The sequence below is a fragment of the Thalassophryne amazonica genome, chromosome 15 (assembly GCF_902500255.1).
Source record: "Thalassophryne amazonica chromosome 15, fThaAma1.1, whole genome shotgun sequence".
NCBI classification, from domain to species: Eukaryota; Metazoa; Chordata; class Actinopteri; order Batrachoidiformes; family Batrachoididae; genus Thalassophryne; species Thalassophryne amazonica.
Genome location: NC_047117.1, coordinates 37,436,407 through 37,464,230, shown reverse-complemented (window position 1 = coordinate 37,464,230; position 27,824 = coordinate 37,436,407). Strand labels below are relative to the sequence as shown.

At 41.7% G+C, this 27,824-nt stretch overlaps 1 protein-coding gene across 1 annotated transcript in view; it reads right to left on the bottom strand.

The window, feature by feature from the left end:
* Positions 1-27,824, bottom strand: part of prss12 (serine protease 12) — a 130,847-nt gene that overhangs the window by 38,055 nt on the left and 64,968 nt on the right. The window contains 1 exon segment of the mRNA XM_034188402.1: positions 4,352-4,493. Within this exon segment, the coding sequence (XP_034044293.1) occupies positions 4,352-4,493 (142 nt within the window).

Genomic DNA, 27,824 nt, shown 5'->3' with positions numbered 1-27,824 from the left:
AACTAATCCTTTACATATATAAAATGGATTTTGTCCATTTTGTACATATAACAGTTTTCGATTATAACGGACAAAATTTGTTGGTCCACCTGAATCCACTATATGCAAGTTTTTCTGTACACCAGTAAAAAAACGGAGTGGAACAAAATGTTATTCATTATAATCATTATGTTTCTGTTCTCATGAACTGTCTGAGAGTAAATGACGCCTTTTTCTGTGAGAGTTTCATATAAAGTCCCAAAAGCATGTTTTAATCTATGTGATTGTCCCTGGCATGTGTTGCAGTGTGTTGTGTGCTGCTTCCATCACCACAAATGTGGTCTAAGCCCCAAGGATCTGCTGCGTGTGTGCAGTAATGACACTTCACCACACCCTATATGACACAGAATGACAATCATCATAACATGGCTTTTACACACTGTCATCACACTTTCATTCTGTCTGGGTTTTTGCTCTCCAGATGTGACATTCAATGCACACAGGTGGGTCAGAGAAATAGCATAAGTGTCCCCCTGCAGAGTACTGATGGGCGACAAAATGACGGCACTTTATTTTCTTTGTTGTGCACTTTTGTTGCCGTGACATTACTATTAGATTAGAGATTAGATGAGACAGAACTTTATTAATCCCTTGGGAAGACTCCCTCAGGGAAACTGAGGTTCCAGCAGCATCGTATGGCAGCACACAGGGTAAGAAACACACACAGTATCAAAAGTGAAAGTAAAACAAAATTTGCAAATAAAAATAGAAATACGAGGGCTGTCAATAAAGTATAGGTCCTTTTTATTTTTTTCAAAAACTATATGGATTTCATTCATATGTTTTTACGTCAGACATGCTTGAACCCTCGTGCGCATGTGTGAGTTTTTCCACGCCTGTCGGTGACGTCATCCGCCTGTGAGCACTCCTTGTGGGAGGAGTCGTCCAGCCCCTCGTCGGAATTCCTTTGTCTGAGAAGTTGCTGAGAGACTGGCGCTTTGTTTGATCAAAATTTTTTCTAAACCTGTGAGGCACATCGCAGTGGACACGGTTCGAAAAATTAAGCTGGTTTTTGGTGAAAATTTTAACGGCTGATGAGAGATTTTGAGGTGATACTATCGCTTTAAGGACTTCCCACGGTGCGAGACGTCGCGCAGCACTCCCAGGCGCCGTCGTCAGCCTGTTTCAAGCTGAAAACCTCCACATTTCAGGCTCTATTGATCCAGGACATCGTGAGAGAACAGAGAAGTTTCAGAAGAAGTCAGTTTCAGCATTTTATCCGGATATTCCACTGATAAAGGAGATTTTTTTTAATGAAAGACGTGCGGATGGGTCCGTGCGGATGGGTCCGCGCGTCGGGACGCAGCCGGCGCGGTGCAGCGGCACAGGAAAAACACCTCCATGTTGATAACCATTTGTAAAATCCAGGCGGCTTTTGATGGCTTTCAGTGGAGTGAGTATATGAGAAATTGTTTAACAGCTGGACATGTTCCAACTTGTCCTTAAGGCTTCCAACAGAGGTGTTTTTCCTGTGGCAGAGCGTTGCAGCGGCTGCGAGCCGACGCTGCAATCCGCCCGCACGTCTTTAATTAAAAAAATCTCCTTTAACAGTGGAATATCCGGATAAAATGCTGAAACTGACTTCTTCTGAAACTTCTCTGTTCTCTCACGACGTCCTGGGTCAATAGAACCTGAAATGTGGAGGTTTTCAGCTTGAAACAGGCTGACGACGGCGCCTGAGAGCGCTGCGCGACGTCTCGCACCGTGGGAAGTCCTTAAAGCGACAGTATCACCTCAAAATCTCTCATCAGCCGTTAAAATTTTCACCGAAAACCAGCTTAATTTTTCGAACCGTGTCCACTTCGATGTGTCTCACAGGTTTAGAAAAAATTTTGATCAAACAAAGCGCCAGTCTCTCAGCAACTTCTCAGACAAAGGAATTCCGACGAGGGGCTGGACGACTCCTCCCACAAGGAGTGCTCACAGGCGAATGACGTCACCGACAGGCGTGGAAAAACTCACGCATGCGCACGAGGGTTCAAGCATGTCTGACGTAAAAACATATGAATGAAATCCATATAGTTTTTGAAAAAAATAAAAAGGACCTATACTTTATTGACAGACCTCGTACACAAATCTAAATTCTAGAAATACTGCTCAATACTGGTTTACTGGTTACTACTGCTCCTTTCCTTCCTGTCCTCTGCATCCTGTCTTTCACCTCAACATTACAAAAATTAAAGTGTTCCATTCATATTTGTGTTGAGCATATGAGGTACATCGCACAATACGAATCAATTAATTAATCGTATTAATAGGGAGACCACATCATATTTTACTTTACTTACTTTACTTACTTTTACTTTATCATAACTGTCTGCTCTCGAGAGAGAGAGACAGTTATGATATTTAGAGGTACACAGGAAGTGAACTCAGCACCACATTATTGCAAGCTGAATGTATTTTAATTTCCAATAAGAGAAATAAAATTTGAATTATTAGCTTGCTGCAAATATTTCAAATAAATATTTCTGTTCTGGACTGTTTAAAAAAATGCAGTTTCTGGTTGCAGTAACAAGGTCTGTTAGAAAAGTATCCAACCTTTTTATTTTTTTTCAAAAACCTGATGGATTTGAATCACGTGTGCTTGCATGAGCCAACCTTGAACCTTCGTGCACGTGTGAATTTTTTCACACCTGTCGATTGTGTCATTTTCTGGTAAGCAGCCTTTATGTGAGGTGTGATTGGCCATGAAAAGAGTTGCAGCGAAATTCATGCCGATGGCTTCGGCACAAAGGTGATGGCACAGCAAAAGTGCCTCCGTGTTGAAGTCTCACAGGACATGTTGTGACATGCTCACCTCTTCCACAATTTCTCGGATAGTCACACGACTGAAAAGCCACCAAAAGCCGTCTGAATCTTCTGAATGGTGGAAAAGGTGGGCATCATTTTTCGGAGTCCAGCATGTCCCGTGAGACTTCAACACTGTGGCGCTTTTGCTCCATTAGCAGCTTCGTGCCGAAGCCATCGGCATGAATTTCGCTGCAACTCTTTTCATGGCCAAGTCACAGTGGAATGTGCTGAAAAAGTGCTGATGTCCACCTCTTCTGCAATTTCTCGGACAGTCACACGACGGTCCCACATCACCACAGCGTTCACTTTGGAAATGATCTGGTCATTTCTGCATGTTGATGGCTCGCTCTCCACCATTGTGCGGATGTCTTTAAACCGGTTGTACCGCTCCTTAATCTGTGTGATGCCCAGAGGATCGTCACCGAAAGCCATCTGAATAATCTGAATGGTTTCCACCTGGCTGTCACCCAGTTTCTGGCAAAATTTGATGCAGTCGCACTGCTCCAGTCATTCCGTCTTTTTCCTTGGAATGAAAAAACCCCGAGCGCACGACACACACCTCACACAAAGGCTGCTTACCAGGAAATGACGCAATCGACAGGCGTGAAAAAATTCACGCATGCGCACGAAGGTGCAAGGTTGGCTTATGCAAGCACACGTGATTCAAATCCATCAGGTTTCTGAAAAAAAATAAAAAGGTCGGATACTTTTCTAACAGACCTCTAATATTATCAGTTGTTTGTGGCTTTTTTGTTTGTCTTTTTTGGCTTATTGAATAAATTCAAGGCTTGTAGCATGTACATGCGTACATGTAATACATACCGCTTTACTTTACTTTACACTTTATCACTTTACACTTTACACCTCCTGCCTAGATTAAAAAAAAAAAAAAAGAATGGTAGGCATCTTATAAGCAATTATTGATCATTCATATACAGCAGTTAGGAAAAGAATATGACTTCAAAGATTAATTAATTATCAAAAGAGTTGACAAAGAATTAATGTGTTCAGCAATTGTTTTATTCATTCTTTTAAATACTGATGCATGAGATGATACTATAGCTGTTCCTTTGAGAAAGTGATGTATAGTAAAGTAACTGGAAACAGAAAAGGACTGACAGATGAGAGACTCAGACAGGAAGAGGGGGCGAAAGTAAAATAGATGCCAAATGCAAGAGGCGATTCTGTGAATAAAATTGGTGGTCTGGATTCACTTAGTAAGTGTAATGTGGAGAGGGGTCGCGTTACAACCTGACAGCTCTGTTTTTCCATTCACATTCTGCCTTTGTTCCCACATTGTGACTGAAGAGGGAATTAATCAGAGGAAAGGCTAGAGGATGGTGGGACTTGATGAAGCTTATGGAAAAAGACATTGGAAAATACACACCCACCGTCACATATGTATAGGAGCCTGGAGGTTAGTGCAATGGGCTTGTGACCAGACGTTCTTTGTTTCAGCTCCCTATCAGATAAATGATTCAGTAAATTGCCCATGAGCAAGGGGCTTAAGGTGTCCTACCTGTATCCCAACTGTCGACACACCACGTCAGCATCCTGGTCAGTCCAGCCATCGTCACACACTGTCCCCCACTGTCCAGACAGGAAAAGCTCCACCCGTCCTTCCCCAGGGCTCTCTCCTCCCACGAGCTTTATGGGAACACCTGGAAGACACACAAAGTCCAGACTGGTAAAGAGTCATTTCTGGTTCATGACACACACCAGGCTTGTGTGCTGCTTACTGCATGCTCCTGTCTGAAGCACCTGTATGTTTCCATTTACAAACGTATAAAGGTATAAAGTGAGTGAGATATATTTTGCTTTGTCTGCCACCATAAAGGAAAACTCATAAAACTCACTTCACAATAAAAAGAACATTTATTCTAATTGCCTCTCTGGGTTTTCACATGGTCTGTCTTTCTCACATGACATGTATTTAGACTGGTAAGATGATCAGTCTGACCTGTGGATTTAAACAATCCGTCACATTTGCTTCTGCACACATACAGATCCATTGTGAATCATTTCCATCTGAATGCAATCAACATCTGCTCACGGTTTCGTATGACACTGATCCAAAGTTATACCACTTATCCAGCTGGGAGACAAAATGTGTACTCTCTCATTCCATGTCAAATTGTAAAAAAATGTCTTTATAGGTCAACAGCGCTGGTAGGGTGACCTTTGCAAAATTAAAGCCTGTATATTATTTTAATCAATATTTATTCAGAACTTTTTATCTCACAGAAATGTTCAGGACTTCAAATATGTAAAAAAAAAAAAAAATAACGTGAAAGAGAGAGAGAGAGAGAGAAAGAAAGAGAGAGAGAGAGAGAGAGAGAGAGAGAGAGAGAGAGAGAGAGAGAGAGAGAGAGAGAGAGAGAGAGAGAGAGAGAGAGAGCACAGCGTGCTGACGGAAATAGATATTTCATTTATTAGTTTTAATTTGCTTACTGCTTGGCAGAAACCTACAGGATGTGCATACCCCACACCAAAGAATTATTAAGCAATATGAATGTGTATCTTTTCACAAGGCTGTGTTCTTTCTCCTCTACTCTTTTCTTTGTAAATCAACAGCTGCACCTCCTGTCACAAGTCTGTAAAGCTCCTGAAGTTTGCAGACGATACAACCCTCATCGGGCTCATCTCTGATGAGGACAAGTCTGCCTACAGATGGGAGATCGATCACCTGTAGTTGTGGTGCAAAAAGAGCAATCTGGAACTCAATGTCCTCAAGACAGTGGAGATGGTTGTTGACCTCAGGAAGAACCCAGTCCCAGCCAACCCCATCACCCTCTGTGATTCCCCAGTCACCACTGTGGAGTCCTTCCATTACCTGAGGATCACCATCACCCAGGACCTGAAGTGGGAGCTGAACGTCAGCTCTCTCATCAAGAGAGCACAACAGACGGTGTACTTTCTGCGGCAGCTGAGGAAGTACAACCTGCCAAAAACAATGATGGTGAATTTTTGCACTGCCATCATTGAGTCCTTCATCTCCTCCTCCATCACCATCTGCTACGCTGCTGCCATTGCTGACAGGAGCAGACTGCAGCATATCATCAGAGAAGATGATCAACTGCAATCTGCCATCCCTACAGGACCTGTGCACCTCCAAGGCCCTGAGGCGAGCAAGGAAAATAGTGGCTGATACCTCTCACCCAGGACACAAACTTTTTGTCACCCTCCCCTCTGGCAGATAGCTGAGGTCCATCAGGACTAAAACCTCAAGACACAAAAACAGCTTCTTTCCATCACCAGCTTATACTTATACTTACTTATACTTACTTATATTTACTTATAAATAATGCCAGAGACCCCACTTACCCTGACCCCCCATTCCCACAAAGTACAGACAGATCATCCCTGCACTGAAAGGTACTGAACACCTGCATGTCTTTGCACAGCCCCATTTCACTACATTATATTCATTTGACAGTGAACATAGTTTTACCTATTTGTCTATTGCAGAAGTATTTTTTTTTCCTTTTCTTTTTATTGTTGCTAATGTACCAATGACATCAGATCAAATTCCTTGTATGTGAGAACTTACTTGACAATAAATTTGATTCTGATTCCGATTTGTGCACGACTGAATGTTTATGTGTCCTTCCCTCTCAGCATACCACAAGCAAATTGTTTTTTGATGCATTTGGAAAAGAAGAAAACACAGATAAGCCAAGCAGTGTTTTAATCTCTCTCTCTCACACACACACACACATACACACACACACACACACACAAAGGTGCTTGAGAGAGAGAGAGAGATGGGATGTGGTTCGTCAAGGCTTGAGACTGCCACTGGTGCTGTTTTGCAGCAGCGTGCCAGTGGAATTTGATTGCTGGACGAAGAAGAAGTCGAAGAAGAAAGAGGTGGAGAGCGTGTCAGGGGCAGTGTGAGAGGAGAGGAATGCAGATGGTGGTAGATTTTGCAAACAGGCTGGAAATGGCTGTATTGTATTCTTCTCCATGAACCAGAAGCCAATTTTGACTTAATCTGTCTCCCAAGTAATGGTCAAAAAAGGTTGGCATCCATTGGATTCTAAGATATGACATGTGTTACCCTGTAATATGAGAACTAAGGATAAGACATAATGCTTTTTACTGTGAATGATGACGGGTTATTGGCGCAAACTCTCATGTTTAGTTTTAAGCTAAACATGAGAGTCTTGTAAACAGTGCTGAAATTGCAACAGTTTTCGTTTGTCATTCCTTCATTTTGTTGCAGACCAAATGTAATTGGACAATATCTTGCTTTGCTGTTTCACAGCCAGATGTGTGTTTTCTTTCTCTCTTTAATTGAGCAGATTAATTGTGTACAGCTGAATTCAGTTGTTGCATATCACTTGGACCTACAGAGGTAATTGAGTGTTAAGTGAAATGAGAATGGAAATGCTCAAGCGGGAAACTTCTATGGCATCAGTACAAATAGTTGTAGTTCCTTGGCTGGCCACTTGAGGATGGCTCCAAAACATAGCACATTCCCGTAGGACTCCATGTTAAAATGTCCAAATTTAGGGCAGAAATATACATGTTTACAGCCTGGTAAAAAAAATGGTTTTGGTCTCTATAGACAGTTTCCTCCTCTATGACAATTGTACGGGGAGTGAATTTTTATCTAACTTCTTAATTTAAGACGTTGTAAGCCATAAGTTTCTGTAAATTTGTGGGCGTGGTCGCTTTGAGTGACAGTGGCTGAGTCAAGCGTCTCCGCCTCTCACTATGGCCGTAGATCAGTGTCCACCTGATGCGACTGGTAGCAGCTGTGGACGCTGTCTGTTTTCTTTGGAGTATTTTATTATAAACACCTGGAATAATTAATGATGTATGGTGATGGCGTTAGCACTTTTAGTAGTTGTTGATAGCTTCATCCATTAAGTCCATTTAATGCACGATTACTGAGAAAATAAGCAGCTCATAACTTCTAATGTCAATACCAAAGCAAATCATTAGGAGAGGCACCACTCAGTCCCCAAAAATATAACTTAATAAACAACCAAATCAAGGTTAGTCTGTTAGCTTAAGTGGTTGGGCTTGAAGAGAGGAGTCTGAGGCTTCTTTCAGCACACAATGAGCCACCCACACTGCAACACTTTACACACTGCTGATTCACAGTTCATCGTGAATCAGCACTGACAACTGCTGATGACATGGTGACACCCAGACACGAGCTTCATATCGGCTGTTCCAATATAAAAAACCTATGGGTGACATCACACAGGTTTTGTCCAGTATACAGTTGTGACGTTTCAAACGTACAGTTCAAACGTTTACATACCCTGGCAGAATTTTTGCTTTTTTGGCCATTTTTAAGAGAATATGAATGACAATACATTAACTTTTTTTCACCATGGTAGTGGTGGGTGAAGCCATGTATTGTCAAACAACCGTGTTTCCTCTTTTTAAGTCAAAATGACAAGAGAACTACCCAATGACCCTGATCAAAAGTTCTTAATACTGTGTATTGCCCCCTTTAACATCAATGACAGCTTGGAGCCTTTTGTGGTAGTTGTGGACGAGGCTCTCTGATATAGTAATAAAGTCTGAAACATATTCAGTGGCAGCTTTACCATCAACCACTAACCATGAGTGAAAAAAAAGTTTTTGTGTTGTCATTCATATTCTCTTAAAATGGCCAAAAAGAAAAATTCTGCCAGGGTATGTAAACCTTTGAGCACAACTGTATATGCAGTCTGTGGGAAAACTATAAGAATTTGCATAGAACAGGATTTCTTCAAAACATGAGTTACAGTGGACAGAGCAGAGTAAGGAGATTAAAAACACAATGAAAACAAGGTACACTCATGCACCGAGAATAACCCAATGGTAAATGCAGCAGGGCATTTGACAAGCCTTGTCTGGAAAGGCAATAAGCAAAGTACAATCAGCATGGACACACGCACAGAGGCACACGAGAATGCATGGCTGGACAGACAGAGTGCAATTCTATATCCCCCTTCTGGCCCTTTGCCTGACGAGATAAACAGACAAAACTTTACTGCAGCTGGAAGAGCCAAAACATTAAAGAGAGACACACACATCTGCCACTGAGAGCCTGAGCCTGTGGAATTACCTGTGTGTAGTTGCATAAAAGGTTTTATATGTCATTCAACTTTGTACTCAGCATCAAGATGTATTCATCATGTGATTCTGGGAGCTTGGGCTATTTCATGTAGTTCTCAGTACCTTTGGGAGTCCACAGTCCTATCAGTAAGACTGTAGATTCCCAACATCTAAACTACGCTGCTATATTTGATGTGTTTTCAGTTATGGTTCAAAAGTTTAACTGAACATTTCTGCAGTCATCCAAGAGCTCCATGTGAATAAGCAGGGATTTCAAGAAGGTTGAATCAGGTCAAATAAAGCTTTTCTGGATGAAGATCAAAATGTTTTCAAGGAACTAAACAAGTCCTCTTTACCTGACTCAACCTACCTAAATACCATGACCTGGATAACTGAGAGCCTCCACAAACATCACACAGGGACTTACCACTGTGGCGCCATCTCACCTCCCTGGTATCAAATCAATTTCAAATCAAATCAATTTTATTTATATAGCGCCAAATCACAACAAACAGTTGCCCCAAGGCACTTTATATTGTAAGGCAAAGCCATACAATAATTAAAAATTGAAAAACCCCAACGGTCAAAACGACCCCCTGTGAGCAAGCACTTGGCGACAGTGGGAAAGAAAAACTCCCTTTTAACAGGAAGAAACCTCCAGCAGAACCAGGCTCAGGGAGGGACAGTCTTCTGCTGGGACTGGTTGGGGCTGAGGGAGAGAATCAGGAAAAAGACATGCTGTGGAGGGGATCAGAGATCAATCACTAATGATTAAATGCAGAGTGGTGCATACAGAGCAAAAAGAGAAAGAAACACACAGTGCATCATGGGATCCCCCCAGCTAAGTCTAAGTCTAAGTCTATAGCAGCATAACTAAGGGATGGTTCAGGGTCACCTGATCCAGCCCTAACTATAAGCTTTAGCAAAAAGGAAAGTTTTAAGCCTAATCTTAAAAGTAGAGAGGGTGTCTGTCTCCCTGATCCAAATTGGGAGCTGGTTCCAGAGGAGAGGAGCCTGAAAGCTGAAGGCTCTGCCTCCCATTCTACTCTTAAAAACCCTAGAACAATGCTGTCTAATAACACTGCCTAAGGGAAGCATGTATAAGTGAATAAAATTGATCCTAGCACAGAACCTTGTGGAACTCCATAATTAACCTTAGTCTGTGAAGAAGATTCCCCATTTACATGAACAAATTGTAATCTATTAGATAAATATGATTCAAACCACTGCAGCGCAGTGCCTTTAATACCTATAGCATGCTCTAATCTCTGTAATAAAAATTTATGGTCAACAGTATCAAAAGCAGCACTGAGGTCTAACAGAACAAGCACAGAGATAAGTCCACTGTCTGAGGCCATAAGAAGATTGTTTGTAACCTTCACTAATGCTGTTTCTGTACTATGATGAATTCTAAACCCTGACTGAAACTCTTCAAATAGACCATTCCTCTGCAGATCAGTTAGCTGTTTTACAACTACCCTTTCAAGAATTTTTGAGAGAAAAGGAAGGTTGGAGATTGGCCTATAATTAGCTAAGATAGCTGGGTCAAGTGATGGCTTTTTAAGTAATGGTTTAATTACTGCCACCTTAAAAGCCTGTGGTACATAGCCAACTAATAAAGATAGATTGATCACATTTAAGACCGAAGCATTAATTAATGGTAGGGCTTCCTTGAGCAGCCTGGTAGGAATGGGGTCTAATAGACATGTTGATGGTTTGGAGGAAGTAACTAATGAAAATAAGTCAGACAGAACAATCGGAGAGAAAGAGTCTAACCAAATACCGGCATCACTGAAAGCAGCCAAAGAGAACGATATGTCTTTGGGATGGTTATGAGTAATTTTTTCTCTAATAGTTAAAATTTTATTAGCAAAGAAAGTCATGAAGTCATTACTAGTAAAGTTAAAGGAATACTCAACAGAGCTCTGACTCTTTGTCAGCCTGGCTACAGTGCTGAAAAGAAACCTGGGGTTGTTCTTATTTTCTTCAATTAGTGATGAGTAGTAAGATGTCCTAGCTTTACGGAAGGCTTTTTTATAGAGCAACAGACTCTTTTTCCAGGCTAAGTGAAGATCTTCTAAATTAGTGAGATGCCATTTCCTCTCCAACTTACGGGTTATCTGCTTTAAGCTGCGAGTTTGTGAGTTATACCACGGAGTCAGGCACTTCTGATTTAAGGCTCCTCTTTTTCAGAGGAGCTACAGCATCCAAAGTTGTCCTCAAAGAGGATATAAACTATTGACGAGATAATCTATCTCACTCACAGAGTTTAGGTAGCTACTCTGCCCTGTGTTGGTATATGGCATTGGAGAACATAAAGAAGGAATCATATCCTTAAACCTAGTTACAGCGCTTTCTGAAAGACTTCTACTATAATGAAACTTATTCCCCACTGCTGGGTAGTCCATCAGAGTAAATGTAAATGTTATTAAGAAATGATCAGACAGAAGGGAGTTTTCAGGGAAATACTGTTAGTCTTCAATTTCATACCATAAGTCAGAACAAGATCTAAGGTATGATTAAAGTGGTGGGTGGACTCATTTGAGCAAAGCCAGTCGAGTCTAACAATAGATAAATGCAGTGTTGAGGCTGTCATTCTCAGCATCTGTGTGGATGTTAAAATCGCCCACTATAATTATCTTATCTGGAAGGCCAATGACAAACTCACTGGAAAATGTTTCCTATTTGTGTACAGTGAACTGCTGGCAGCTAGTTACCAGCTTTATACTGTTATTTTATTATATTGTTTATATTATTAGACGTTATATATTATTATTGTTTTATTATATTGTTACTTACTACTCTATAGAGTGCCTACTGTGGCATACATCTTATTACTCTAAAATGTTTACGGTACTGGCCCACCATGAAATTACAGTTAACAGCTGTGGTTGCCAGACTAATTCTCAAAAAAATCAGTGTGATCTCATTGGATTTCCATATTATGTAGGGTCACCACAGGAGGTCGAGTTTGGGATCCATGTGTTGATTTGTTTTTTCGAACACAACTCAAGCTGTATAGTGCACAATGAGAATGGGAAATGACCAGCCTTGAACATGGGATATTCTGTTTGGCAGGTGCACTAACTACATGCACCTTCATGCACTGTGCAAGGTACTAATGTATTGGTGAGTTAATTCACTTGTTTTAGCCTTAATTAATACAAAGTGTGTTAACTCCATATTGTGGAGACATACGTCCCATTGGGGAGGGGAAAAAGTTTTAAACATTTTTACAATGTTTACAATATATATTTTGCTTTTTTCGTAAGGAATCAGGTCCCATCAAACAGTGGTCACGTGAACACCAGTTGGAGAACATTTGGGAAAGTGTGTCCATATGTTGTTTACAATAATGTGCAATGAAGGGTGGGATAAATGGAACATTTTATCACAGTACTTATGAGTATGTTTGGCATTTTTTCCTGTTTGCCTCATTATCTGATGATGTATGTGAACACCGCATCCTATTCTAATGATTTATGATGCACAGTCCAAAGCACAAACTTGCACTTGGCATATGTCCAACTCACTTTGCTTTTTTCAAGGCGTGTGAGCAAAGTAGAGTAGAAGACACAAAGGGATTGTGTTTGTCAATAAATTGTGGGCATTTTTTTATAATAAACCAATCACAGTGTCATCTGTCACTTCCTTTATTGGTTGTACTGGCAACTGGCACACTGCCATTTAGACAGCAGACTCCCAACAAGCCACCAACGCTCCTTGTCGCAAAGCAGCGAAGCAGTAACTTCAAATGATTGTATTTCTCATTAGTCTTTTCATTAATTTCCATAATTGTTGTTTTTAGTTTCAGGGTGCTGAGATGCAGAGGGTGTGCTTGTTGTGAACTCGCCATGTAAGGTGCATTTGAATACAGTGCGTATAAATAGCAGGAAGACCAGTTTATGGTCCATGGAGCTTTTGTCTATGGAATTGCTTTCTGCTGCCTCATGACAACAGTGCACCAACACCATGCCTTACCACACTTGATCCTAACACAGGGACACCTATAGGTGCACAAATTAGTTCCTGTCTCGGAGCATGTGGCGGCATCCTCCACACCACAGTACCACACCTGGTCTTGGACAGCAACCACCTAGGCAGACAACTGTTCCATCCCCACTTCTCAAAAACAGATTCTCTACCACAGCCAGGTGAAATGTGGTACCTCCCCTTGGACTTTTCCAGCTCCTGAGGTCCTCAACACTGAGGCACTTGCATGCTGAATCACGCACAGAGAAATGTGCCACATTTAAAATGTTGTATCTGATGTTTCCTCACAATCAAGAGATACTCCTCATCTGAGTCTCTCTATGACAGTCATAAAGCCATTCAGCAGCACTCTCTTCAGAGGCGCACAAATGAGCACAAGCAAAGTTGCTATTAAAGAATTTAGGCACTGGGCATAACTGTACATCAGTCCAATCAATACAAGAGGTCAGTGTGGTTGTCCATGTGTCACAATCAACACTTCTCTCTCGTCATTCTCAAGATGAACACTTCCAGCACTTTTCGACAGTCCTAACAGGTGTAGTGTACTGTATAAAGTGACCAAAAAAAGCGTGTGTGCCCATCTGAATTGTAGGAGGATGAGATTAACAGCAGGTAGGGGATTAACTGTGGGAATGCTTACTTTTTCATTGCTCATGGGTATTGAAGAAACACTTATTTACATCAGTTTTCTTTGAAACTCAAACAGCTTCACATCGGGGTGAATATGAGGCATTATTTGTAAAGCACTTTGAGTGTCTGATGCAGATGGAAAAGCGCTATATAAATGCAGTCCATTTACCATTTGTGTGTTGTGTGTGTGTGTGTGTGTGTGTGTGTGTGTGTGTGTGTGTGTGTGTGTGTGTGTGTGTGTGTGTGTGTGTGTGTGTGTGTGTGAGCGAGAGAGAGAGAGAGATTAAAACACTGCTTGGTTTATCTGTGTTTTCTTCTTTTCCAAAAGCAACATAAACCAATTTGCTTGTGATATGCTGAGGGGGAAGGACACAAAGAGTCGTGTGCACAAATGTGAGCAGATACACACATTCACACTGTTTCATTTTTTTTTTACTCTTTATTTAACCAGGTTAGTCCCGAGATCGAGACCTCTTTTGCAAGGGAGACCTGGACAATTATGAAGTTTCCAATTCACCTAACCTGCATGTTTTAGATGTGGGAGGAAACCGGAGCACCCGAAGGAAACCCACGCAACACGGGGAGAACATGTAAACTCCACACAGAAAGGCCACAGGTGGGAATCGAATCCATGACCTTCTTGCTGTGAGGCCACAGGGCTAAACACTAAGCCACCGTGCTGCCATAATGCTTCAGGGTGTGGGGTGAATGCGTCCTGCAGGTTTCTGCCAAACAACATAAGCAAACTAAAGCCGATAAGTGGAATCTATTTCTGTCAGTACTCTGTGCTCTCTCTCTCTCTCTCTGCCCAAAGCAATCATACTCTTCAACTCATTAAAATGGGGTGCTACTTCTGTCACATTACTGTCACGAGACTATGTACTCTAATATTGCATTCATCATGAAACAGAGACAACACGGAAGTTAAATCATATATACACTGTGAGGTGAAATTTGACCCACTTCTCTGTTCTGTCCAGCAGCATCATCATTATTGGCGTCTTGAGGTTACAGACATGCGCTTGATTAATCCTACTGCCATTCGATCCTTTCCTGGTGTCAGTCAGCGTCGAAACCGTCCCTACAGTATATCTGTTATCCACATGCCAAAGGAGGTTTTGGTTCATAGCCACTATTGTGAAGAAGTGACCTCACTGGTATGCATGATGTACAACATAGCTAAGGAAGAGTGAGGAATGGAGAGGGACACATATGAAATCATGAAAACTTTCTAGCACTGCAGTTGTAAAGACATGATAGTCTACTAACAACGTTGCCGGTCTCAAGTTACTGTGATGTACCTCATCCTCTAGCAGTCTGTAACAGACTCACAAACACAGGCTCAACTTAACTTGAGTTGAGTGAAATTTCAGAATCAGTGAAGAAATACAGGCTCAAACTGCACTAACATCTTCTGATTATGAGCTGCAGATATCTTCCACCAGGGACAACACAAGTGTAATTAGTCATCCAGGTTTTCATGTAGCCCATAATCCCTGCGTGCCAGAGAGTCCCTGCAGTCAAAACAACATAGAGAATCCACATGATGACATTGTAAATAAATATTATACTACAAAAATTAATTTTTTATGCTTTTCATCACGTTAATAAGAGACTGCTGCATGATACCCTGAAAACTTGCTAAAACAATTATAACAAATAATCCGTGTCTGCTACATTAATCTGCGTGGAATTTAATAAACGGAAACTGAATTCAGACATCTTATATATATTAGTCTGGAACAAAGAGGACAAACAGTGTTGTAAAGAACAATAATAAAGACATTAAAGAGCAAACTTCACTTTCCCTCAGAAAGACATGATCAGGAAAGCAGTGTAGCTCACAGCAGCTCCCACTGAAACAACGGGAGAGACAGCCTGTGATTCTCGCATGTTTACATAAAATAAACACAATAACAACGTCTCTAAACCCAGAGAATATATTCATGAGAGTTTTAGGCACAATATAAAAGTAGTTTTATGTTGCGATGTTATGGTGTTGTCCGTGTGCAGCGGTTCAAGTGCAGCGTGATCAGAGCGTCTCAATGCAGTTCTCAATGTTACTGAGATCTCACAGCACGGTGAACTCTCCGAGGTTTTGCGGGATTTGAAACCTGAAAAGGGTGGATGCACGTCCAAAGCCCACATCATATAAGTACCAAGTATAATAGTAATCACTTGTACACCCATGGGTGTTCTGGTCTAAAAAGCTTGGTCCTAAAATCCAGTGCACACATTGTTCTGCCATTTACAAGAGAACAATACTGAGATAGACTCACATAGGCACAGGAATGCACATTCACAGATCATAGTATCACAAAGCTGAATTGAAACAAAAATTAACCAAACAATGAAATAAAAGTAAAACAGATGAAAGAATATAAGACAAATAATTCTGGTTTGTATTGATATTTTTTACTGGTTTTTAGTAAACCAACAAAGGTGCAGTAATTCTGTTTAGTTTCAGGTTTTTACTGATTGGTGTGTTCCATTTCGAATGTCCCTGTTTACACCTCCCAGGAATGCCCTCTAAAGTTGGGATTCCAACTGGATAACACATTCAAATCCTGCATCCTATTTAAGTCTCAGCTGAACAAGAAGATGCCGCCAGATCTTTCCACATTCGGAGTGTTCACAGCCGCCACCAGCTCCTCTGGCCCACCTGGTCGACCTCACCTGCAACCCATTCTCCAGTGTCTTCGTCTCTTGGTCTTCACCACCTTGCAATCATTACTAATCAACAACCAGTAAAATAAACTCATTGCTTTTACCACTGCCTTATTGCATCATTGAGTCCTCTTCAGTTCCCAGTGAATCTACAACAGAACGATCTGGCCCGTAAACATGGACTCAGCAAGGGCTGACCAGTTTCATTGTGCACTCTCCTCTAAGGACAGCTTATTCAGGCAACACGAGCAGCAAATCTAGGAACTCCATGACAGCAATTCACAATTATCAGGTGAGGTATCACATCTCTGTGCACAGATCACAGCACTACACGGAAATTGCACCGAGCTCATTCAGACTCCCCACAATTCGTGTACAACTACATGGTAAATTCAACATATGTTCTTTAGTTTTGTTTAAATGATCTATGTGTTTTTCGCAGAGACCGTCAAAATTTAGCACAGAAAAAAGTAGGTAACCTCACAAGTCGGCTCCAAGGGAGGCACTAATGTGGATCATTGGTCTGAGGAAAGGCGATCCTCAATCCTTGACTTTTAAGATGCCTTATGTTATGAATTCTGCAAAGTCTTCGTCATCCCCTGTGGTGGTACATGGCTCTGAAGATTGTTCAGTATCCAGCACGGCTCCCGTACGTCGCCGTATATTCCGTTGAGTTCCGTATTTAGCAGAAGAGGCGGACTAGGACATCACATGGCTGCAAGCATGTTATTAACAGCCTGGCAGACAAATATGAGATGACTGTGGCTTGGGATGACTACAGCCACTGAGTCACCTGACCTGACCTGGTTGTGGGAGTAGTGCAGAGGAGAGAGACCAGAGGGCCTGACCAGCATCACTCTCTCTCCCTGTTATACATTCCACGATTCCGACTTCAGATTAGACTCCTCCCGATTTGTCTTTGGTTCCAACTGTTTATCATGAACCTAGCCCAGGGGTGGGCAATGAGGGCCAAGATAGTGCAGGTTTTCCTTGCAGCCAGTCACCTCAGCAGGTGGGTTTGCTGATGAGCTTCTCCGCTGAACATAAACATCTGCTGAGGTGATTGGTAGAAAGGAAAACCTGTAGTGTCTTGGCCCTTCATGCACATGATTGCCCACCCCTGACCTAGCCAGATTTTTTAGTAAGGATAGGGCCTCTCTTACCAGCTCATTGTCCCTATGGACTGCTCCATCGATTTCCTTCCCGGGGCAACCATGCCTTCAAGCAGGTTGTTCTATCTAAATCGCCAGGAACATGAATCGATGGAGCAGTACGTTCAGGAGTCTCTGTCCTCTGGAATCATTCTATAGTCATCTTCCTGGTGGGTGCCAGCCCCGTAAAACCAGACCCCGATAAGATCCAAGCAGTTAGTGAATGGCCAGCTCCCCACTACACTCAAACAACTCCAGTAGTTCTTAGGTTTCACTAACATTTACCGCACATTAATTCGGAATTACAGTCAGGTTGCTTTGCCACTTACCAACCTCATCTCACCCAAGAAACTGTTCAGCTGGACACCCACAGCTAACCAGGTCTTCATCCATCTTCAACACCTTACCTTGTTACATCTGCACTTATTCTCACTCAGCTGGACCCCAGCCAGCGGAGGTCGATGTCTATGATAGCGGGATCAGGGCTGTACTTTCCCAGAGATGGTCTGATAATAAATTCCATCCCTGTGCATTTTACTGTCACCATCTGTCCCCAGCTGAAGTAAACAATGATGTAGGTAAACGGGAACTGCTAGCCATCAAAGAGGCTCTGTAGAAGTGGAGACACTGGCTGAAGGGGTCCACAGTATCATTCATTGTCTGGACTGATCACAAGAATCTTACCTACATTCATGCAAAGAGACTCATGCTCGTCAAGCCAGGTGGGCCTTGTTTTTTGGAAGATTGATTTGTTCAATCACTTACAGACATGGATCCAAAAATACAAAGCCAGAGGCACTGTCACAACAATTCACCTCAGACACTTAGGAACTCACGAAACACAACAACCTCTCCTGTGTCATGATTGAGAGCCCTCACATGGGACACTGAACAACTCATCCGCGAGACACAGAGGCAACACCCGGACCCCAAGTGGGGACCCACCTGGTCGACAATTTGTTCCACCCCTGGCCATCTCTCATGTAATGCAATTCTGTAACTCCTCCAAACTCACCTGTTGCCCTGGCATTCGCTGTACTCTGGATATTGCTAAGAGACATTTTTGGTGGCAGCTGAACTGCAAGGCTTTTGTGTTGTCCGTACAGTGTGTGCAAGGGTAAGTCTTCCCATCACCCACCTGTGGTCTCCTTTGTCCTCTTCGGGTCCTGAGTCACCCATGTCACATATCTGTATTTTATTGTGACCCAAATACGTGGGTCACAACTAGGGATGTACCCAATCCGATCACGTGATCGGAAATCGGGCCCAATCACGTGGTTTCAGACTTGATCGAAATCGGACGTTGTATCCCGATCGGAATCCAATATAGATTTTATTCTCATTATTTGATCAGTGCTATTTCAAACTCGTTATTGCAGATTAATGGGCCTTTCAACAGGCGTCGGAAGTGTCAGAGGCGTGAGACGTGTTGCTTTTTAGAGGCGTCAGAAGCATCGCTTTAGCTCAGCTTTTGACGCAACGCTTCTGATGGGAGCGCGCATTGCCGCTTGTCGGCAGGCTGAACGCGGTCAAAGTTCAACCCAATCTTTTTTTCTTTTTTTAACTGAACAAAAGAAAAAACATAAGTTCAACTGGACATTCTCTGCACATGCGTACGGCTGAAACCGATTCCAGAGGAGAAAAGAGAACAAGAGTTGCGCAGTGAATTTGGGAAGAAGAGATGGAATTGTAACACGGACAGAAATGGGGGGAGTTATGTGTGCAAAGTTTCATTCACAGAACCTGCTGTTTGTGTGTTTACGTGCTCAGCTTGACGCCTCGATGGAATGACAAGAGCATGATGGACACTTTCCCACCGAAACTCTTGCTCAGTCATCCTTCCTGCGCAGCAGGACCCAGTGCTGACCAAATCATCAGGACGACGATCTGTCATCTGATTAACAAAAGAAAGAACAAATTGTCCTGCGTTTGTTTGTCTGCAAAACGGAGTGAGAGATGGTGTGCGCATGAGCGCCGTGCGCACTCATCACATTTAGGAGTGCATCTTAAAGAGCTTCTGTCTTCATTCACGTTCACTGCGCTGCTCTGAACTTGTTGAACACTGATAAAGCATCACAGGGGTACACTGAGGGACTGTCAGGGCGCAAATGCAAGTTGTTTTTTTTTTCCTTTTACTTTTCAAGTTGACTTTTGAACTTTCGACGCTCTGAGCTGTGACGTAGCTTCGCGCTGTCCAATAGGAACAACGTGTCGGGCCAAAACACGGAAGACTAGTGGCAGAAACCACTGATCTGTACAAATGGTAAATGCACTGCATTATACAGCACTTTCCATCTGTATCAGATGCTCAAAGCACTTTACAATTATGCCTCACATTCACCCCGATGTCAGGGTGCAGCCATACAAGGCATTCACTACACACCGGGAGCAATAGGGGATTAAAGACCTTTGCCCAAGGGCCCTTAGTGATTTTTCCAGTCAGGCGGGGATTTGAACCACAGATCAGTGCAGAAAACCACGTGTCCTGAAGAAAAATCCTTGGAAATGTTTTTTGTTGTTGTTGTTTGTTACCTCAAAATTTCTAATTACTGTTTAAAAAAGTTTAGATGTAATTAAAATAGCTAAATCAGTAAATGGTTCTTTAGAAAACTTTCATCTATAAATTAAAACCACCTGTTATTTCAGATGAGATAATTTCTTGTTTTAACATACGGAACCTTGGACATTTATTTTTAGACAAATAAAATAACATGGAAATTTGTACATTTTTTAAGTCTGGTAGATTATTACTTGATTGTTCAAGCTACCTCAAGGAGAAGTGCACTGTTTAAGTGATAAATAATAAAATAGGTGAGTAAAATGAAATTATATATATATATATATATATAGGGATGGGTATCGAGAACCGGATTCCTTCGGGTATCGTTAAGAAATGATTCGATCCACCGACATCAATAAGCTTTGTGCTTAACGATTCTGTTATCGGTCCTTCAGGTGGCCATTGTTTTGGCGGGTGTTTGTCAGGAAAATGATCATTTCTCTACACTGATTACAGACCCTGCAGCGGGTCCTTAATCAACTTTCTGCAGCGCGGCTTTGCTTTGAACCTTGAACCAATTGAAAGCGTGGTTCGCAGATTGAAGCAATGCTTCGGTCGATTGCTTCGTTATTTCTTTCTTTCGCTTAATTTTCCCCCGCTAAAACCCTAAAGAGCGTACGTCTGTGAGTATTATTTACCTTTTCTATGTTAAAACCGACCTGTTAGGGTCTTCTGAAACAGTTGATAGATGTATTTTATAACTTAAAAAACGGGAGCGATGCGACACGCGTTAGCATGTCTATGGCATTCTCAATGTTAAAAGTTAGCATTTAGCAATTGCAGCCGTCATCACGTTCGGGTGCATTGTTTTCAAATTGTAATATTCCTTAAATTTATTTTTGCTTATATATTAATATCTAATGATTATTATATACAATTTTAGAGAAAGAGACAAAAAGAACCTGAACAGAAACACAAGAGAAAATATATAATAGCAACTAACATAAATAAATAAATACATACAGAAATAAATGTTTCCTGTGAACACCTACTGACTCTCACACCTCCATTTCATCCCTGTCTTATTTAAGTTTAATGACAGTTTGTTTCAGTCAACCAATATTTTAGTTTGTTAATTTCTTTAGTGATTTCCTCCCAGAACTATCTGTCAAACTAGAAAACTGCTGCATCCTAGTAAGAGCAGAATACTACTGAGATGAATCTGAATAAGGAAAGTTGTATTTTTTTTCCTCACCTAATGGATTTAGCACTCACTCCAGTTTATTGTCTGGGAATAGTCCCAGATTGCATTTCAGAGCTTCTAGAATTGAAACATTTTCATGCAAGTGGTGTTGGGGGTAATTTTGGGTTTCAACTTTTTTGTTTTTCACTACTTTCCACCCCTGAATATGAGTTGCGATTCACTTTTGTGCTGATTAAAGTTACTAACTGGGACTCCTGTCTTGTTGCGAGAAAGAAAACGAGAATCATCCTCCGTTTCTGTTCACACAGCTCCAAACATTGCGCGGCTCTCTGACAAGTCAAGATAGAATGATAGACTTCAGTCTGAATTAATAACTTCAAAGCGAAACACAGTTTTGTTTATTTTCATTTATGTCCAGAGATCAAGGACATCAGTGACTAATTCATATTTATTTACTTTAGACTCAAGGAAATACATAGAAAACCTGTAAAGCTTACTTTCAGTACAAAATTCACGGAGGTATCGATAGGGAATCGATAAGGAATCGGATCGATGAGCAGAATCGATAATGGCATCGATATCGATAAAACCTTATCAATACCCATCCCTATATATATATATATATATATATATATATATATATATATATATATATATATATATATATATATATTATATATATATATATTATACAATAGTGCTCAGAATAATAGTAGTGCTTTGTGACTAAAAAGATTAATCCAGGTTTTGAGTATATTTCTTATTTGTTACTATGGAAACAAGGTACCAGTAGATTCAGTAGATTCTTCACAAAATCCAACAAGACCAAGCATTCATGATATGCACACTCTTAAGGCTATGAAATTGGGCTATTAGTAAAAAAAAAGTAGAAAAGGGGGTGTTCACAATAATAGTAGCATCTGCTGTTGACGCTACAAACTCAAAACTATTATGTACAAACTGCTTTTTTAACAATCCTGTGAATCACTAAACTAGTATTTAGTTGTATAACCACAGTTTTTCATGATTTCTTCACATCTGCGAGGGCATTAATTTTATTGGTTTGGAACCAAGATTTTGCTCAGTTACTAGTGTGCTTGGGGTCATTGTCTTGTTGAAACACCAATTTCAAGGGCATGTCCTCTTCAGCATAAGGCAACATGACCTCTTCAAGTATTTTGACATATCCAAACTGATCCATGATACTTGGTATGTGATATATAGGCCCAGCACCATAGTAGGAGAAACATGCCCATATCATGATGCTTGCACCACCATGCTTCACTGTCGTCACTGTGAACTGTGGCTTGAATTCAGAGTTTGGGGGTCGTTTCACGAACTGTCTGTGGCCCTTTTACTCTCATCAGTCCACAAAATATTCCTCCATTTCTCTTTAGGCCAGTTGATGTGTTCTTTGGCAAATTGTAACCTCTTTTGCACATGTCTTTTATTTAACAGAGGGACTTTGAGGGGGATTCTTGCAAATAAATTAGCTTCACACAGGCGTCTTCTAACTGTCACAGCACTTACAGGTAACTCTAGACTGTCTTTGATCATCCTGGAGCTAATCAATGGGTGAGCCTTTGCCATTCTGGTTATTCCTCTATCCATTTTGATGGTTGTTTTCCGTTTCTTCCACGCATCTCTGTTTTTTTTTTTTTTGTCCATTTTAAAAGGCATTGGAGGTCATTGTAGATGAACAGCCTATAATTTTTGGCACCTGCGTATACGTTTTCCCCTCTCCAATCAACTTTTTATTCAAACTAACGCTGTTCTTCTGAACAATGTCTTGAACGTCTCATTTTCCTCAGGCTTGAAAGAGAAAAGGCATGTTCAACAGGTGCTGGCATCATCCTTAAATAGGGGACACCTGATTCACACCTGTTTTGGTTCCACAAAATTGACAAACTCACTGACTGAATGCCACACTACTGTTATGTGAACACCCCCTTTCTACTTTTTTTTTTTTTTACTAATAGCCCAATTTCATAGCCTTAAGAGTGTGCATATCATGAATGGTTGGTCTTGTTGGATTTGTGAGAATCTACTGGTACCTTGTTTCCTATGTAACAATAAGAAATATACTTAATATCTTTTTAGTCACATAGCACTACTATTATTCTGAACACTACTGTATATATTTGTTCATTGTTCATTCAGTTTTTTAAAGTATCGGATCAGGACTCGGTATCGGCAGATACTCAAAATCAGATGACTCGGAATCGGATCGGGGCCAAAAACTCTGATCGGGACATCCCTAGTCACAACCCACATATTTCATGGCTGAGGAGAAGACTGTGCACAGCATAGAGCAGGGAAATGCACAGCCAGAATGAAATGTGGAGAGAGCGGGAATTGACAGAATTGAAATGGAAGATCTGTGCAAATTTTTGGTCTTCTGATATGCATGTCATTGGTGTTGCTGCCAAGAGCATGAGAGAATCATATTCCTGTGCTCACTGACACACATGCTGGCCAAAAAGCCACTAAAGGCAGACTGAGGTGCCAATGCTACCTCCAGGTGGACAACAGGAGAAATGACACCCTAAAAGTGTCAGGCCGGTGATGTGCCCCCCTGTCTTGTGTTGGACAGGAATTGTTTTTTGAGTGGCACAAATAATTTGTGTGGCATCTTATTGTGACATCTGATTGTTTTGTAAACAGATGTACAAAAAAAAAAAAACACACCTGAAGCATTCCCTGCATTTTAATGTAAATAGATGAATATAACTTTGTTGTTTGCTACATTTGTAAATATGTTTTTCAAATTTACAATTTATATTTGCATTCTAAGTTACAACCCCAATTCCAATGAAGTTGGGATGTTGTGTGAAATGTAAATAAAAACAGAATACAATGATCTGCAAATCCTCTTCAACCTATATTCAGTTGAATACACCACAAAGACAGTGTTTACTGAGTGTTGTTAGAAGGAAAGGTGATGTAACACAGTGGTAAACATACCACTGTCCCGGCTTTTTTGAAACGTGTTGCAGGCATCCATTTCAAAATGAGCAAATATTTGCACAAAAACAATAAAGTTTATCAGTTTGAATATTAAATAGCTTGTCTCTGTGGTGTATTCAGTTGAATATAGGTTGAAGAGGATTTGTAAATTCATTGTATTCTGTTTTTATTTACATTTACACAACGTCCCGACTTCATTGGAATTGGGGTGTACATGAAGATAAAACCAAAAGCAGTCAAAAACAGCCAATTATACGCTGGACCCCAGAAGGTTAACATGAAACTCTGAACATAACCTGCTGCAGTTCAGGTTAAGTCACCACAGTGATGTCGCCAGACTTACACATTCATATCCCTATAAACCAGTGTTTCTCAAGCTTTTTGAGACCAAGAACAACTTAGGCCGGGTTCACACGGCAGGATAATTAGGCCGATATCGGACCCGATCTTCCCCTTCCGACAATCATAAGGACGCCCGACAATTGTGATGACGCTAAAGATAAGCTTATCAGATATTCCTCCCGTGTGTGGTGTGTTAAGAGCACTCTGATCTGCTCAGAAGGGCGTCAGGAGCGCTCCGATCGCAAATCAGGGATATTCAACATGTTTTTGGCCCGATATCGCAGCGTGTGTTGTGTCGTCCGACCACAAACGTGCATGCAGCCTGATGAATGTGACGTGCAGCCAATAAGAAAGCGAGGTGACGGACGCACGGAGTGGAAAATAAAATCAAAACAGCTGTTCTGACTTACCAGAAAGTCTGGTGGTCGCGCTGTCTCCAATCCTTTAAAGAACACTTTTTCTTTTTCTTTTTGTATCGTTTTTCCCTGTTTTAAATAGACCACAAAGTATCTCTGTTTGTTTACTCTGAAGTCACGTTTAATCTTGAGAGATTTTGCGAGAGTTCCTGTCTGAGCTGTGAATGTTCGTGTGTGAAATGTGTTTGTGTGTGGTGTTGTTGTCCTTACCGTGTGGCTGAACACCACACACTGTACGACCAAACCTGTTAGATCCATGATTTTTTATCTTCACGTGTGTGGTCTCTCAGTTTTTGGAAACCTAAAGATAATTTTAAGATCCTGCCGTGTGAACCACACTTTAGCCAATTAAAAAAATCTCACGGACCACCCAATTCATCAAATATCCAACAACATTTACCACTCCAATGACACATTACAAATTACAACCTAATATTGACAGCTTTACAAATAGCTTTGTTCACTCAGTGACATATGTGCTCATATCTATTATGCCGCGTTCACACTGGGAGCGATCAGACGCTACAAATTGGCGGGGGTCGCGTGGCAACGGACGCGCCACCATCGCCCGGTGTGTCACTCTGCTTTTGCTGCAACAATTCGCCCCGGTGGGTCATCAAATAGGAGGAGCTTCCATTCCGTTCGCCGGCTCCAGTTGTCAGTCAAGTTAACATGATGGACCTTGATTACATGGAGCGAGTTGTTGTGGAAAGCTGACAAACGTCATGAGACGTTCCCAATTCAGGGAGTATCATTAGCCTATTTGCTGCAGGAGCTGCGTCCGGATGACGGCTGCTTTCAGCGGTCCTTCCGCCTCTGCAGGACCCAGTTTGAGGACCTCCTGTCCCGTTCACGCACGCACATGTAAACAATTAAAAAAAGAAACTCCGCTGCCCCTCCTGTGGGGCTGCTCCTCGCTCTTTCCCCAAAAACTCTGTCATAATTGTGTTTAGAAACCAGTCACCATTTGTTTTATTATACATCTGTGTAGTTAATAAGTAAAATAATCTCCATGGACAATTCGCTCGCGTGCGCACGTAAAGTAGAAAGAAAAAGAAACTCCACTCCCCCTGCTGTGGGGCTGCTGCTCCAAAAAGTCTGTCTTAATTGTGAAATAAAGGACAAAAGAGACATAAGTCCTGCTCACAGGCTGCTACCAGATACACGACATGTTCACATCTTCAGTCAAACTCCAGACATCTCCACGTCACTGCATATTCAGTCCCTGATTGGTCATCGCAGCGCGTCGAGATGAAAAAGTTCAGATTTTTCAATTTGGGAGGAGGGCAACGCGACGTGATGCGACGCAATATTGCGCCACAAACGCGACAATCGCTCAAAATCGCTTCACTCGCGTCACTTCATTTGCGTCCATCGCGTTGTGCTGCGTGATTTGGCGCCAAAACGCGTTGTTCCATAGGGATTACATGGCAACCTGTCGCTGCTGTCGCTCACGTCGCGCCTGGTGTGAATGCAGCATTAGACAGTGGGGCCATTTTAAACAGTTTGAGAAACACTTTTTAAGTTTGAATATGATATTAATTGAAAATGTGACATTTTAAGAATGTACTCAAGGACCACAAGGGTTGCTCGCAGACCGCCAGTGGTCGGCAGACCACTCCTTGAGAAAGGCTGTTGTTAGGATTAACATTTGTACAGAGGTAAGTACTACCTCATATGAGGTAGTACACCAAATTGGTGTCTCACAAGGTGAACAAGCATTTTCTGAGTGGTACAAATTTATTTGCTTTCTTATTAAGTATTGTTCGGCAGCACGGTGGCTTAGTGACAGCACTGTTGCCTCACAGCAAGAAGGTTGTGGGATCGCTTCCCACCTGTTCCTTTCTGTGTAGTCCTTGTATGCATGGGTTCCCTGCAGGTGCTCCAGCTTCCTACCAACTCCAAAGAAATGCATTTTAGGTAAACTGGAAACTTTAAATTAACTGTAGGTGTGTGAATGTGTTTGTCTGTCTCTATGTGGCCCTGTGACAGACTAGGGTCATGTCCAGGGTGTACCCTGCCTCACACCCTATGACTGCTGAGATAGGCTCCACCCCCCTGTAACCCTTGATTTGAGTAAGGGGGTATTGAAAATGAGTGAATGAATAATTGTTGTCAAATATTACATTGAAGCTTTGTAAGTCATCAAAAAGATGCTCTGTTCCCTAAAATATAGTGTGACCAACAGCCTTCCAAGGAGTGAGTGCTCCATGATTAATACAACTATGCCTCCAGAAACTTATCAAGAAAATGAGGGTGGATGTTCAGTCCCCTCTCGATATCAGTACCTCTTCAATGGCTCAAGAAACCTTGGTTGTGTTGGTCTGGAGTCACGATTGCTCAACCAAAAAGTTCACATCAGGGAAGCATGAAAAAAAATGCTCCACTGCACACATCCAGGGCTAACCTTTATGTTGTAACAGCATTAGAAAGACATTCTTCAGACTACACCTTTTACTTTGTTCGTTAACTTGAGACACTCACCCATAAATATTCAGACAAAGTTAGGTGAAAATGCTCACCTCTTCCTGTTATTTTTGTAAATATTCTGACACACATATGAGCCAATCACAATACCCTGGTGCACAGTCTGCAAGCAGAGTAAGAATGAATTACAAATAGAGAAACAAGGCTGCACAGTGTCCTCACCCAGGCGGATTGTCTGCACTCCTGTTAGCTTTTGAAGCTCATCTTAAAGATAAATGCTGTCTTACTGATGAGGAAGAGTCTCTTCCACTGCGTTCAGGACTGCAAGCAATGTTGACGTCTTCATGATGTGTGCAGTCATGCCGAAGCCACTCCTTCCTCTTGCACAGCAATATGCTCGCTCCTTCCCTGTGCAACTCACGTCATCCAAAACGATGGGACCCGAACCTACTCCAAACCTTGTACTGGAGTGATGTCTAATCCTTCAGGAAGCAGGGTCTCATCAAACCTGCAGGGTGAGACAGGCAGCATAGACAAAACATTTTTAGTGACACACATAAGTTGTGAGTGTCCAGGTCTGAAGAGCACACCTACTACACATTACCTGTACCCAAGTTGTCGGCATACCACTTGGT